Source organism: Syngnathoides biaculeatus, chromosome 7 (genome assembly GCF_019802595.1).
Source record: "Syngnathoides biaculeatus isolate LvHL_M chromosome 7, ASM1980259v1, whole genome shotgun sequence".
NCBI lineage: Eukaryota > Metazoa > Chordata > Actinopteri > Syngnathiformes > Syngnathidae > Syngnathoides > Syngnathoides biaculeatus.
Window position 1 is genome coordinate 8,353,523 of NC_084646.1, and position 15,817 is coordinate 8,369,339.

General features: G+C 46.2%; 2 protein-coding genes across 2 annotated transcripts; both read right to left on the reverse strand.

Moving 5' to 3' along the window:
• Window positions 1–293: 293 nt before the first annotated feature.
• Window positions 294–5,178, reverse strand: si:dkey-66a8.7 (PI-PLC X domain-containing protein 1). Its single transcript, XM_061824390.1, has 6 exons — window positions 4,768–5,178; window positions 4,232–4,368; window positions 2,741–2,869; window positions 2,491–2,646; window positions 2,236–2,419; window positions 294–561 (listed from the first exon to the last, which is right to left on the reverse strand). Exons 1-6 carry the CDS (start codon window positions 4,913–4,915, stop codon window positions 296–298), a joined length of 1,020 nt encoding a protein of 339 aa, XP_061680374.1. The 5' UTR covers window positions 4,916–5,178; the 3' UTR covers window positions 294–295.
• A 1,625-nt stretch (window positions 5,179–6,803) lies between these two features.
• On the reverse strand, window positions 6,804–13,520 carry plcxd1 (phosphatidylinositol-specific phospholipase C, X domain containing 1). Its single transcript, XM_061824473.1, has 7 exons — window positions 13,371–13,520; window positions 11,718–11,817; window positions 11,483–11,625; window positions 9,848–9,976; window positions 9,623–9,778; window positions 8,652–8,841; window positions 6,804–7,395 (listed from the first exon to the last, which is right to left on the reverse strand). Exons 1-7 carry the CDS (start codon window positions 13,389–13,391, stop codon window positions 7,160–7,162), a joined length of 975 nt encoding a protein of 324 aa, XP_061680457.1. The 5' UTR covers window positions 13,392–13,520; the 3' UTR covers window positions 6,804–7,159.
• Between the last annotated feature and the right edge of the window lie 2,297 nt (window positions 13,521–15,817).

Sequence of the window (15,817 nt, forward strand, 5' to 3'; positions counted from 1 at the left end):
AGTGAATTCTAAAATGACTTTTTGGCTTGGTCAGAGCAATTTACATGTTTGTTATATTCATATGTGTGAAAATGAGTGATTAAAAAAAAAAAACACTACTGGGGGCTGTGCCTAATATTGGGACCAAAAGAAGACACCCCCCCCCCAAAAAAAAATAATGGGCGCTCCTATTATTCGCTCATTAGGGCGCAGGTTTGAATTATTATTATTATTATGATCACGTTGTCGCATGGCTGTCGATCACAATGGATGGACGGACGGACGGACGAATCATGCGTCGGGCTAACTGGTCCGGCTAGCGTCCGTTTTCCGCGCTGCCCTTTTTGCCCGCCAGCAGTTTGCTGTTGAGCCCGACGACGAGGGGGCAGAGCGCCAGCGGGCCCACGAAGTCCCCGGCGATGATGTTGAGGCTGGGGGGGTCCGAGCCGGGGCTCTGCTCCTTCACCCACTCGCTCAGCGTGGCCCACTGGGCCCAGGTCAGCGAGCGCAGAGACTCCTTGGGGTTGGTGATGATGTACTTCCTGTACGCCGTCAGGTTCAGGCCCGCCACGAAGAAACCCTCTGCGGATACAAACAAAATCTCATGAGCGCCCGCCACCCGCCTGAGGATAAGCAGTACGGAAAATGGACTGATGGACTTTGAGAATTTTTTTTTAAACCTACCCTAATTCCCAGCCTAGAGAGTGCACCTGGTTACATGCCTCACCGAGTATATTTGTAAAGGAAATACCATTTGGTACATACATAAGCCGCACCTGTGTAAAAGGCGCAAGTGCCCACATTGAAACCCGTATTGAAACGTGAGACATTTACAAAGAAAGGCGGTACACAGAAAGTTTAACGCTAGCGCAGTGCTAACGCTAGCGCGGCACTAACACAAGCGCTCCACCAGCGCTAATTCTAGCGCTAACAGGGCCGGTTAAAAATTCAATTTACTGGCAAATATCACTGAGACATGCCAGTAACACAACGGCAACACGATAGCGCAGCGCTAACAGGGCCGGTGTGATGGTCTGAGCGCTCCCCCGTGCTGAAAAGTCCCCTTGTGATGAACGCGCATGCGTTACTAACAGGGGAACTCTGGGTACGTAGCAGACGCTTACTGGGAAATCCCCCGCTCTCATAGTTCCCCTTCTTCTACATAGAGGGAGCTAACATACGTTATAACTTAACCCTAACCTAACCTTAAAACAAAAGTTGATAAAAAGATATTTGACGTTCGCTGTGTTCATCTTTCTGAGACGTCCACAGCGAACATAAACGCTCGGCGACAAGTTGTCGAATGGCACACGTTGAACCACGAATGGGGATGCTTCAGAATTTACAAAATATACGCGCATGCCCATTAATCACGAGGAGACTTTTCAGCACCGGGAGCGCTCAGACCATCACACCGGTAAAAGTCACTTCCTCGGCACCAATATTCCACCAGTCTCATTCTTACCTTTTCCGCTCGAGTGCCCCCTTGCGGCCATGAGCAAAAATGCACAAATTAGCCGCATAACTGCATAAATCGAAGGGTTGGAAGCGTGTGAAAAGAAGTCACGACTTGTAGGTTATTAAATTTTAAATTACAGTACGTGGCAAGCCGAAAGAAACGTATGTACTCTGTATTGTTTTGAGGATGAAAGGCCGTGTGACCCACAATGTGCGGGAACACGAAATCTGCTGATAATACTGGCACTGCCGGCCTCCACATTCACTTTATTTTTGTCCATATTCAAGCGATATCACTTATGATGTAAGGTGGGGGGAGGGGATGGGGGGGGTGTTCCCATTCCATCTAGAACCGCCACTGGAGCCATCAATCCGAGCACCAGAAGTCCATTAATTAGCCAGTACCCTAAAACCCTTCAAGGATCCCAAGGGGGGAAATTCAGGTGTTATTGCAGGACATAGCCGATTATTTAAGAAATAACAATGACAAAAAATATATATATATTTAAAAGAAAGTAATAATTCCGATGATTGAATCTGAGTTTCCAACATGTTTTTTTGTTGTTGTTTAAATCAACGCGTCTGTTGACGTGTAAATTACGGTCAGCATTTCCAAGCAATTGACGTAAAAAGTAAAATCTTCTTTTTGACCGACGCGTCACACATTGAAACGACGCCAAAGGGAAAAAAAAAAATCATTTTTCAGCGCCGCCCCGTTGGCCTGTTTTCGAAATTGCTCAGTTTTTGGTCAAATGTCGGGGAAACGTTTTCGTAACGTCTTCTGCCACGCGAACTCACCCGGCCGTCCCAGCTGCTTGTTCCACTCCAGGAAGTTGATGGCGGCGCGGGCCGAGCGCTGGTTGGCCCACCAGTAGGGGATGCTGGGGAGCAGCTCGGCGTGTCGGGAAGCCACGTCGGCGTCGTACGAGAGCAGGACCTGACGACCCGACGACCACAGACGCCGCAGGGACCAGTCCGCTTCCTGCGCGGGGGACGCGACTACCTCGTTACGGGAACATCGCATAATCCAAAGCGGACCGCGCCTGAGCTCACCTGGCGCAGGCAGAGTTTGGACCCAAAGATCTTCTTGAGACTGCATATGAAGAAGTGATGCAGCGCGTCACTGACCCCTTCAAAGTGCCGGCAGGCCAGGATGACGACCTCCTTGGGGTGGGAGTCCAGCCAGGACGCCACGGACCACAGCGTGTCCTGATCGGGGGCGAGGACCGACAGCAACGGCAACGCGGTTTGACCTCGGTGCCGTAGCCGATGTTGGGGCCGGCGGGCGTGCGGCGGTGCTCACCATGACGGTGACGTGCGTGTACAAGATGTGCGTGAAGTACAACTCCGACGAACAGTCGCCCGGTTTGTGCGCCACCCGCAGGTCGAAGTACCGGATGCCCATCGACAGCTGGTCCTCGATGCACCGATCCTGTTTGCGAAAAAAAAAAAAAAAAAAAAAAAAATCAGTATTCCGCTAAATGAGTCAAAGACGAGTAATTGGCGATGTCAGGGATATTTTTCAAAACAGTATCTTCAAATATTTTTCCAACAAAGATGGAGCCAAAGCTAGCGAGGCTGACCGCTATTCACACCCACAACTAGTTTATCGTAGTTCCCGGCCTACACAGCGCACCTGGTTATAAGGCTTAGTATACAGAAAGAATTTAAGGCTACCGCGGCGCTAGCGTAAGGGCGGCGCTAGCGTTAAACTCTTTCTGTGAACCGAGGCTTACGAGCAGGTGCGCTAGCGCCGCGGTGGCGTTAAATTCTTTCTGTGTACCGAGGCTTATAACCAGGTACGCTATGCTAGCGCCATGCTAATGCTAGCGCGGCAGTAGCATTAAACTCTGTACCGAGGCTTATAACCAGGTGCGCTAACTATAACGCTAGCGTTAAAGTCTTTCTGTGTATCGAGGCTTATAACCAGATGCGCTAATGCTAGCGCCACGGTAGCGTTAAACTCTTTATGTGTACCGAGGCTTATGAACAGGTGTGCTAACGCTGCGCTAACACTAGCACCGCGGTATCATTAAAGTCTTACTGTGTACTGAGTCTTATAACCAGGTGTGCTAATGCTAGCGCCGCGGTAGCATTAAACTCTGCGTACCAGGGCGCGGTAACACTAGCGCCGTGGTAGCCTTAAACTCTCTATGTACCGAGGCTTATAACCAGGTGCGCTAATGCTAGTGCCGGGGTAGCGTTACACTCTTTCTGTGTACCGAGGCTTATAACCAGGTGCACTAACGCTAGCGCCGCGGTAGCGTTAAATTCTGTGTACCAAGGCTTATAACCAGGAGTGCTAACGCTAGCACCGCACCACCGCATAAACCGCAGGGTTGAAAACGTGTGAAAAAAGGTTGCGGCTTGTAGGCCAGAAATGACAGAAATGTCATCCTTTCGGACCCACGCAGACGTACAAAGACTGCGTCGCCTTGTTGACCGGACAATCAAGTCGAAAGTCCTCCACAAATTGATCAACCGGGGAGGAGATAAACACGATTAGCGATTAGGTGACTTCGAACTTTGATTGTTGCAAAGTCGACTAGTCAATTAGTTTGACGACGGCAACGTACGGGTCGCTCAAAAGTCCTTCGTAAACGGGCCGATTGCAAGATCGGAGATCCCATGAACGCGCAATTTAGCGATGAGTCTACTTCAAGTTTTCAACGTCGATGCGGAGTTGCGAAACGGGACGTCGACTGGTCGATGAATTGATTCAACCCGTAGAAAGTCTGTTTTCAAATATACGGGCTGGAATTTACAAGTTGCGGGGAAAAATCACGTAAAGCACCTGCGTGGTGGCCCATTTAAAGACGGTGGGCCTGGTGAGGCAACAGCAAAGTCCGTCCAGGACCCTGAACAGGTCGGACTCGGACCGCACCAGGGGGGAGGTGATGTCCAAGCAGTAGCTCATTGTGTCGTGACTTCCTGGAAGATTATACACACAAAAACACACAAACGCTGAACAGCGAAAACTGGTTTACTGTCTCTAGTGATGTCACGCAAAAGGAATTTAGTTGTCTACAATCACTAAATCTTAAAGGACTCGGCATTTGGTCACGCCCCTCTTGTGTATGACATACACTAGAGTACTTTATGTTCAATAAAAAATATTAATCAGCTACATCATGCATGTGTGATTGCAGACATAATTTGTTATTTTTGAATTACATTAGAAAGATCTCATAGTTTACAGTTAGTTTGTCATCAAACATATAAAAAAATAGGAATACGTGGGTTATTTATTATTATTATTTTTTTTTAACGATTATAGATGATTGGGTGCGCTATTTGAAAGCGAATGATTTGGATTTAAAGAGACAGTACCGGGTATGGCCAAGTGGGTCAAAGGGACGTCCAAGAGCTCCTCCGGCAAATTGGACATCCAATCATCGCACCAGTGCTCCATGTCGGGAAGCTCCTCAAAGTCCAACGAAGGCGGAATGGCGTCGATGTCGAGAGCCTTTCCCCTCATTTCACGCTCGATGAATCGATCCGTTCGATTGTTTCATTCTGTCCCTTTAAGAGATCAGAGGTGGAAAAGTAAGCAGGAAGTACTCATTTGTAGCTTTCTTAGAGGAAGAAAAAAACAAAGCTAAATAACTCCAGGAGTTTGTTCGACAAGAAGTTTTGTCGCAGCGGAATCGTCCTCCTTACTAAACATCACTTTTGGAGTTTTGGGCTGGTCTCAATGCAACAGTGAGTTTTACTTCCTGGTCGGGCTGCGCATGCGCACTCAAAGTACCCAAGATGATAAAAAAGCCACAAGATAGTTCACTTACGGAGGACTCGCGAGCGTGCTAGCTGTCGTCATCGGGAAAGAAATTGTATTTATACAAATGTTAAGAGGTTTCTTTAAACAATATTTCTTTTAGTCTCAAAATAAATCATAACTTGAGTGAATACTATTCTTGTCCTTGGTATTTTTGTACATAAAAATCCAGTTTGGAAGGTGAGACCCCATGTTCCTCTTTTATCCACACGTTTGTTACTTTCTCGAAAGCTGTTAGAGATTTATGAAAAATAAAAATGCTCTTAACCAAAGATGTATAATTAGGCAGTACAGTACATTGTATTCGAAGAGATTACTCAATTTCCTTTTCTATTTATTTTGAAATGTACAGAATCGTATTTGACAATTAAAAAACAACATTGAGCATATCTGTACAAAGAAGAGGTCGTAAGAAAAATGATGAAATATAGATTTAAAAATGTAAAACAACACAAGTACTAGTTTGTGTAAATGTGGAACTGAAAACGTGATATTTTTATATACCAGCACCCGACTATTGTGTGTGTACATAATTGGCTTTGTTTCAAGTGCTTCCTCACACAAATGTGTTATATAATTCTTACATAATTATATTATAACTTATAGAGTGGCGGCACGGTGGTCTAAATTGCCCCTAGGTGTGATTGTGAGTGCGGCTGTTTGTCTCCAAGGGCCCTGTGATTGGCCGGCAACCAGTTCAGCGTGTACCCCGCCTCCTGCCCGTTGACAGCTGGGATAGCCACTAGCACTCCCCGGGACCCTAGTGAGGATAAGCAGCTTCAAAAATGGCTGAATGAATGGATAACTTCTGCAGTTGCACCACTGATTGGCTTTATGTCACCAAACCATCAGTAATAAAACCAAATAATGGTCATTACTGGTATATTCCCTCGCCTAACGTTCAGGGTGCGAGTCCAAATCCACCGGGTATCAAAATAAGCAAAATTTGCACTCTGGTTCTGCCCCCAACCTTCGAGAAGACCACACGTGCACACTTGCTTGACGTTTTTATTGGAAAGGCCCGTTTCCACAGGCGCAAGTTCATGCCCGTCACATTTCCCATGCACTAAAAAATAACAATAATAATAATTGTTCCTCACATACATATTTTGTGCTTATGTGTCTTTAACATGCGTACAGTAAGGCAAGGGGGTGAGCAGCCTACCAACCGCTGGCGCCAAATCCAGTTCTTTGTTGTAATAACATATTTACTACCTTTTCCCCATTCGCACCTGAGACCTTGTGATACTAATGATTGAAAAGGAGGGAAGGGGGGGGGGCGAATTGGACCCAATTTGGACATTTGCACTCGGGGTGTGCGCACTTTTGTTGTGACGAGGGGGCAGTAAGTTTACACTGCTCAGTGTGATTTTTTTTTTTTTTTGGGGGGGGGGGTCGTCCTATGAAAAAGTGCGAGGGGCGTACTCACAGTTGTGATACACCGAAGATGAGGAAACATAGCAAGCAAAGGTGGGAATTTATGAATCCGTGGCGCAGAACTTTTCCTGAATCTGAATTTTTGTGATGATATGCCGGTGGGCGGAAGGCAGCTTTTTTTTTTTTTTTTTGGGGGGGGGGGGGGCGAAACCCGTCGCGGATGACGCGTTATTGTGTGTCACAGCTTTGAAACGACATCGTTTCTCTCGCGGCGATGTCACATAGATTTGGGCCGGGAGGAAGAACCAAATCCTCCGGTTCTCGCTTCAGGACAGTCTTGAATCTTAAAATTGACGTACTTGTAGGACTGCGGACCTCGGATGGCACGCGTAACAATATTACAATATTACCTGCGTTGTTATTGCTTTGGTCACCTTTACAGGTATCGAAAAAAAAAAAATTGCATCGAAGTGGAGGACGGCGTGCGATGTGCGGCGAGTACTTCAAGTATTCCGGCGTGTTTTGTGCATTTCATGCTTTTTTTTTTTGTGTCGGAGGGTCTGGCGGTTCTCAGTGCAAGAGTTTGTCGTTGAGCGCCACGACGGTTCGCGCGAAGCGGCTCTCGGTGACGAAGTCCGCCGCCACGATGTTGAGGGCCCCCGGCCGGTCGCCGGGCGTCTGCTCCGCCAGCCACGTCAGCAGCGCCGGGTCGGCGGACGTCGCCAAGTCCTTCAGGGACTCGGTCGGGTGCGTGCAGATGTACTTCAGGTCCGCCGTCAGGTTGATTCCCGTGACGAAAAAACCTCCTGCAACAATAATTTTAAAAAATAAAAAAAGCGCTGGCCTCACAGTTCTGAGGTCCCGGGTTCAATCCTGTGTGGAGTTTGCATGTTCTCCCCGCGTCTGCGTGGGTTTTCTTTGGGTGGGCACTCCGGATTCCTCCCATATCCGAAAAACATGCGACATTAATTGGACACTCGAAATTGCCCATAGGTGTGATTGGTCGACTGAGTGTCTCGATGTGCCCTGCGATTGGCTGGCAAGCAGTTCAGGGTGTACCCCCCTTCGTGCCCGTTGACAGCTGGTATAGGCTCGAGCACAGCCCATGACCCTTGTGAGGATAAGCGGCTAAGAAAATGGATGGATATATTATGATGGGATTTTAGTGGGTGGCCTGCAATTGGCTGGCAACCAGTTCAGGGTGTACCCCACATCGGGCCCGTTGTCGGTTGGGATAGGCTCGAGCACTCTCCCGACCCTTGTGAGGATAAGCGGCTAAGAAAATGGATGGATGTATTATAATGGGATTTTAGTGGATGCCCTGCAATTAGTTGGCAACCAGTTGAGGGTGTACCCCGCCTCCTGCCCACTGACAGCTGGGATAGGCTCCAGCACTCCCTGCGACTCTTGTGAGGATAAGCGGCTGAGAAAATGGATGCATGTATTACAATGCGATTTTAGTGGGTGCCCTGCGATTGGATGGCAACCAGTTGAAGGTGTACTCCACCTCGTGCCTGTTGACAGCTGGGATAGGCTCCAGCAATCCCCGCGACCCTTGTGAGGATAAGCGGCTGAGAAAATGGATGCATGTATTACAATGGGATTTTAGTGGGTGCCCTGCGATTGGCTGTCAACCAGTTCAGGGTGTAACCCACCCGCTTCCTGCCCGTTGCTGGGATAGGCTCCAGCACTCCCTGCGACCCTTGTGAGGATAAGCGGCTGAGAAAATGGATGCATGTATTACAATGGGATTTTAGTGGGGGCCCTGCGATTGGCTGTCAACCAGTTCAGGGTGTAACCCACCCGCTTCCTGCCCGTTGACAGCTGGGATAGGCTCTAGCACTTCAGCGACCCTTGTGAGGATAAGCGGTTAAGAAAATGGATGGATGGATATATTACATTGGGATCCCTGCGATTGGCTGGCAAACAATTCAGGGTGTACTCCACCCGCCTCCTGCCCGTTGACAGCTGGGATAGGCTCCAGCACTCCCCGTAACACTTGTGAGGATAAGCAGCTAAGACGACGGATGGATGGATTTTAGCGGTTGCGTTGGGGTCTCACCCGGTCTCCCCCGTCGCTTCGTGAGCTCGAAGGCTTCAACGAGGGCCTCGGCTTTGCACTTGTTGGCCCACCAGTAAGGAATGTGAGGCCAAAGGTCGCGGTGGGCGGCGGCGACGGCGGGGTGCTCGTACGACACGATCACCTGGTAGCCCGACGACCACAACTTCCGGAGGGTTAGCGCTTCCTTTTCCTGAAAGGACAACAATCGGCACAATCGAAGCCGGGAGTTGCGTCAGGGGTGCTCTTTTCAAATTAATATGCAACTTTTTGTTTAAAAATGTCATGGATTTCTTGGATAAATGTTTTCTTTTTTTTCGGGAAAATGTTAACTTTACTCTGGTAGCAATGTAGCTTCTTTCACATATATTATTTTTCACATTTTTTTTCTTCAAACACTACTCCCAATTTTTGTCATTATCTAAAAATATACTGCAAGTATATGTACTTTTTTTATTTGAAATTATTCTGGAACCATTGCAATTTTTTTCGATTAACTTTCTTTTTTTAATAACTATTTTTGTAACATTACATAAATTTTTTAAAAAATGATTTGTTTTTTTTGTAAATTGTAACTTTACTCAGAAATAAGCAGGGTTTATTCTTGAGCAAAATGTATCCAATATTACATTATTTTTAATCAAAAATATGAAAAAATGTCTCGTCTTTATTGTAATATTACAACTGATTTTTACTAATGGAAAAAAGTAAATTTATTCTCATAGCATTTCAGCTCTTCTCAAAAATCTAATTGAATTTTTTTCTTGAAAATAAATAATTTTTCTTGGAAAAGTGCATCTATATTCTCAAACTGCTTTCTTTCAACATTAGCACTTTTTCAAAAAAAAGAAAAAAAAAAGAAAACCATACCCTAATTTATTATTATTATTATTTTATTTTATTTTCTCCATATATTGCAATTTCTTTGAAACCCCATAATAATAAACGATGAGTGTGAGAAAAGCGGGCGATACCATTTTGGGGCAGAGTTTGGAGGCGAAGACGTTCCGGATGGTGGCGAGCAGCAGCGCGTGCAGCTCGCGGCTGACGTCCAGGAAGTGGCTGAAGGACAGCACCAGCGCCTCCTTGGGGTGAGCGTCCAGCCACTGGCGGATCTCGCCCAGAACCGTCTGTCGGGTCAGAACCCAAAAGTTTTTTTAGCTTTTGCGTTTGACCCGTCCGTGAGGGGAACGTCGTACCTCCACGGTGAGCGTCGTGTAGACGCCGTGGTAGAAGTAGAGGTCGGCGGAGCTGTCGTCGGGCCTGTGCGCGATCCGCAGGTCGCAGTAGCGGACGCCGCAGTCCAGCTGCTGCGTCACCGACGACTCCTGCGACACGTACGCGGGGCCGGTACAGTCCACGGAACGGCGCCACATGCGGATTAGTACAGTAAATCGCTCCGCGTTACGTTCAAATGTAGTCGGGAAATTTTGAACCCTTGATCTTGTTTCTAGGTGCAAAATGAGGTCAATGGAAGAAAAAAAAAAAAATCAGGCATGGAATATCGTTATGTTTCTTGTAATATTTTGATGTCATTTTTTAAAATATGCAATTTTTTTCTTGAATTTTTTTCCCCCCAAAACATGAAACTTATTTCAGGGAAAAAAAAGTACTTTTAACACGACAAATCGGATTTTACTGCGTACATTCCTCGACGTCTGTGCGGCCTTCGCGCTGGAATATTGATCGTTTCGGCATCTTAATTGCTCTAAATGCACAATTGTCAAAAATAAATTTAAAAAAAATTAATTAAGCCGTCATTGCCAGATTACCAGCAACATTTTATTGCTCTCCAACTTCTCGCAATGTCTTTTTGTCTCAAAAGTATTCTGTAGTAGTCTGTTGTCATACTAATGCGGCTCCGACTACTAGAGACAAATTCAATTCAAAACCAGATTCTGATGAAAAATTGTACTTTTTCTTGATAAAATACAATAATGTGTTTTTTTATTTACATTTATTATTATGTTTATTTATTTTTTGCAGGAAAAAAAGGATACTTTTACCATTCAACAGTTTTCTTGAAAAAAAATATTTTTGTTGATCTGTAAAATCCTGTTTGATAAAATTGGATGTTATTCTCTTAACATTTATTCAAAAAATGTTTTTTTTGGGTCCATATCAACTACTTCTTTCCTGAAAATACCAAGGTTTTCTTTTTGATCTGAAACAATATAGATCTTTGGACCAGTATTGCACTTTTTAAAAATCAAAGTATTCCATAATTGTCATTATTAAATATTATGTATTGTGTAAATATATTTTTATATTCTGACATGTATATAATCATTGTTAAATGAACTTGAAGCAATTAAGTAAAAGTGATTGGAGTTGGACCACTTTCACAGAATTTTTAAACTCATTTTTAGAGCTTACAAATAACGTAATAACATAGTAATAAGATATGAATTCATGGTTATACAGTATACACATTAATAAAAATATTTTCATTTGGAAAAATGCCAAAAACTGAAGAAAACCACATTCTATCCAAATTCAGAATCATTGGAAGTGGACTCTTGTTGCACTTTAAATGGTTTTCCTTAAAACTCTTTGTACTATGTACATCATAATATATATTCGATTGTTAAAACATAAATACTCCATATTTCAACTTCCAAAATTACATCACTCTCCTCAAAATGACAAAAAAAAAAAATGGAGTTAGCCCGCTGTCGTTGTCTGCGGTTCATGTATTTTGTACCGGGTCAGTGCCGGGTTCTGGCACGCGGAACACGTGCGGGGGCGCACGGCAGCAAAACGATAACACAATTAAAAAAAATGAAAAAAAAAAAAAAAAAACGTGGCGGCGGGGCCGCTCGCGTCCATCCTACCTGCGTTACGGCCCACTTGTACACGAAGGGCCGGACGAGGGGCTTCATGAACCTGTCCAGTTTCTGCAGCATGTCGGGCTGCGCCGGGTCCACGGGGGATCGTCGGCTGCTGTCCAGACAGTACGTGATGGCGTTGTGGCTGCCTGCGAGGACAAGGAAGACGAGGAGGAAGCAGCGGCGGGTAAGGGCGCAGGTGGGGGGTACGAGCCACCCCGGACGCCACGTCGCGGCCTACCCGGGATGGCCAGGTGGCACAGCGGGGTGTCCCACAGGGCCGGCGGCACGCCACTCATCCAGCTGTCCGTGGGCAGATCCCCCAGGCTGGCGCTACGAGCCTCCATGCGGAAACATCCGCGCGGGGGGGGACGTCAAAACCGCGCGGCAAGCGGGAGACGGAGGCGCGACGACGAGGAAAGGGGGAGGCGGGTGCTCCGGGACGGCGGATGCTCGGAGGATGCGAGGGAGGCGGGCACGGAAGAGAGATGCGACGGGAGGGGGGGAGGAAGAGGAGGAGGGCCAGAAGCACGTTTGCGATTCTCACACCAGGATCGGGCGAAACAATTTTGGACGGCGATTACCATATACCGATATGATATGATATCTACAGGCTTCATTCACGCAGCAACACATAATTGTGAGCAGACCTTTCTTTCTGGTGCACCCGTCAAATCTGTCGACACTACAGTGGAGCGCCAACTACTGGCGAGGAGGACTTCGCGAGTACCCGACACCTTGAAAAAAGGCCCGGTATCGGTTCAGTACCGATACCTGTCCAACCCCTCGCCGAAAATATTAATCCTATCAAATTAAAAACTGGCTTACAAAAAAAATGGATCGATGGAAAAACTCGCTTCGCAATCATCCATCTGTTTTCTTTGCCGCTTATCCTCACGAGGGTCGCAGGGAGTGCTGGAGCCCATCCAGCAAACGGTGTCCATTTCGGGTGGGCAAGAGGCCCCCCGGGGATCGTGGAAAGTCCAACCATCCATCCATTTTCTTAGCCGCTTATCCTCACGAGGGTCGCGGGGAACGCTGGAGCCTATCCCAGCTGTCAACGGGCAGGAGGCGGGTGGGGTACACCCTGAGCTGGTTGCCAGCCAATCGCAGGGCACCCACTAAAATCCCATTATAATATATCCATCCATCCATTTTCTTAGCCGCTTATCCTCACGAGGGTCGCGGGGAACGCTGGAGCCTATCCCAGCTGTCAACGGGCAGGAGGCGGGGTACACCCTGAACCAGCCAATCGCACGGCACGTAGAGACAGACAATAGTCGAACTCACAATCACACCTTGGGGCAATTTAGAGTGTCCAATTACTGATGCATGTTTTTGGGACGTGGGAGGAAACCGGAGTGCCCATCCGGAGGAAACTCACGCAGGGACGGGTTGAACATGAAAACTCCACACAGGCGGGTCCAGGATTGTACCAGGGACCTCAGAACTGACAGGCCAACGCGTTAGCAGCTGAAATAATGTGGTTGCACAAGTGTGCACACCCCCTTCTGAGTGGGACAGTCACATTCAAACAAGAATCAGAACACACCCGCCACCATTTAGTGTTAAACACAAGACCTCAGAACTGTGAGGCCAACGTGTTACCAGCTGCTCCACCGTGCCGCCCTTCGCAGTCATCAATTTTATAATCCGAAATGTTTGTTTGTCACGTTTAGCTTCATTTCACAAGCAAAAAAAAAAATAAATAAATAAAAACAAGCTAAAAAACCCCAATGAATTTATTCCAAAGCAAAACGCACCGCAACAGCCCATCTCCAATCGCCAGCTAATTCAATTTAGTCGGAATTTATCGCAATCCCCCTCGCAAACGTCCAAAGGCAGCAGCCGCTTTCAATCGCTTTCATCCCCCAAAAAAATGTTTTGTACTCACTTTTTGTCTCCACCTCGACATGTCCGCTCTCGTGTCGAGAGTCCACGACAATGACGCGGAAAGAAGAAATGATACAAATGAAGACGTGAAGCCGCGTGACGACAGCCAATAGAAACTGCGCTGACTCGGGAGTTGCTCAACAGGTTCCGCTACCTGGAAATGAAAGGCAACACGACTTGGTTATTCTTCTTAAAATTTGATTCAATATCAAAATCGCTACCATTTAAAGAACGTATCACCGCATTCATTTGTTTCGCAGTTCCAAGCATGTTTTTTTTTCTTATTATTCTTGATAAAAAAAAAAAAAAAAAAAAACAACCTGCTTGGGTAAAAATTTTAAATGCTCATTCAATGTTTTTACTCTCATGACAGTTCTTAGGACCCGGGTTCAAGCGTCGGTCTCACACTTCTGAGGTCTCGGGTTCAATCCCTGACACGCCTGTGTGGCGTTTGTTCTCCCCGTGCCTACGTGGGTTTTCTCCGGGCACTCCGGTTTCCTCCCACATCCCAAAAAAGAAACATTAATTCGACACTCTAAATTGCCCATAGGTGTAATTGTGAGTGTGGCTGTTTGTGATTGGCTGGGAAACAGTTCGGGGTGTGCCCCGCCTCCTGCCCGTTGACAGCTGGGAGAGGCTCCAGCACTCCCCGCGAGCCTCGTGAGGATAAGCGGCAAAAGAAAATGGATGGATGGATGGAAGGACTTTCCTCGAGCCCAGGGGGCCGCTTGGCCACTAGAAAGGGACAACATTTGGTCCTCCCAGTCGGGGCAATGAACGGGTCAAGAGCGACATCTGCAGGCGACGGAGCGCCACAGCGGGCGCGCGTCTTCCTTTGTAAAACTGAACTGGACAGATATTTGGCACCCATTTGACCTTTCTTCAGGGATAAAAAAAGGCCCGGGCTCTTCGTTTTGCGCAGCTTTTTCCGCTTTTTTTTCATCTGTGGACCGCCTGATTTTGCCAGTTCCTTGGGTTCTGTTACTGCACGTGGACATCGCTTTATAGTGCGTGAATACGCCAGCGATTTGTAGCAGAGCTGCAGCATGTCTGATCCATCAAAGCCTAGTCGTGTTTTTGTTCGTGTTCTCAAAATTTGCCTCGTTTCATGCTTTCGGAGCTCGCCTCTAATCTAGTGTTTACGTGTCTCTGCCTTCTCGGACTGCTACGCTGTGTATGACCTTGATTTGGAATCAAACCATTCTTAATATCATGTCCTCGTTTCGGGGTCCTGAATTTGTGTCCGCCCCCGTGACAGCGGGTTTCAGTCTGCAAGGACCTGCCTGATCACACTGAACGGTCTCGCCCTCCCCGGAGGTGATGTGGACCCAGGACATATTTGCCTCGATCGTGGTTCAACTTCGCAGCCTACAAAAAGTCCACAATGGTGCGTATTTGGGTCGTCTTAACGGGAACAGTGACCCGTCACAACTGGTCTTCCTAAGCCGCGCCCGTCTGTCCTGGTTCGGGTTTGTTTATTGTCAGGTCTTGCCTGTTGTTGCGGGTTCACCCGTTAGCTCCTATTCAAATTTCCATAAAATTCACTACGCGCACCCTTGTGTTTGCGTTTAAGGAGAACCGATGAGAACGGAGAACTGGAACTGATTTATGTGTAGCAAACCTTCAAGGCTTATGAAATTGATCAACAATTCATAAAAATGTTTTTTCATTTTTGCTGTTACGCACAAAAAAAAAGTGACGCGGTTCCCCATAAGTCAAAAGTTGGATTTACAACACATGATCGAAAAACTTCCAGCGACGTTCCCGATTCCAAATTAATTATACTTTTATTTCATATGGTAATTGCTGCTTTTTTTTAATAACTTTACATTTTTTTCCAATCACTGTCTTGAAAAATACTTTTTTCTTGAAGAAAAAAACTCAAAAACGAGTTGAACTTTTTTCCTGAAACATTTTTTTTTAAATGTCTTCAACTTGTAGCATTAATTATAGCTTGTTTCCAATTGAATTCATTTATTTATGAAGAAAATTAGTTATTTCATTTTTTTATGTGACTTTATCCTCACGACATTTAAACATGTGGAATTGTTTTTATTCTCATATTTCATGACATTTTTTTTCTCAGAAAATGATTCTTTTTTTGGAAATATGACCATTTTTCTAAAAAAAAAAAAAAAATTTCCTCCGTTACCCGGCGTAGTAACCAGTTGAAAATATTTATTCATTACATAGTGCAGTGTAAAATAAACATCTACATTTTTATATAACCAAGTGAACGTATCAACGATGGCAACAAAACATCATCCGTACATGAGATTTGTACTTGCCTGCCCCGAACCGGACTAGAGATCCTGCATTAGGCCAGTTCTTCAGTCCCAGCTGGGCCTCAAGTCAAATTCCGCTGCAAAACTGCGCAGCATTGGAAGCATCTGGAAAGTATTCACAACGCTTCACGTTTTCCACATTTTCTTAGTACCTATTCTGAAA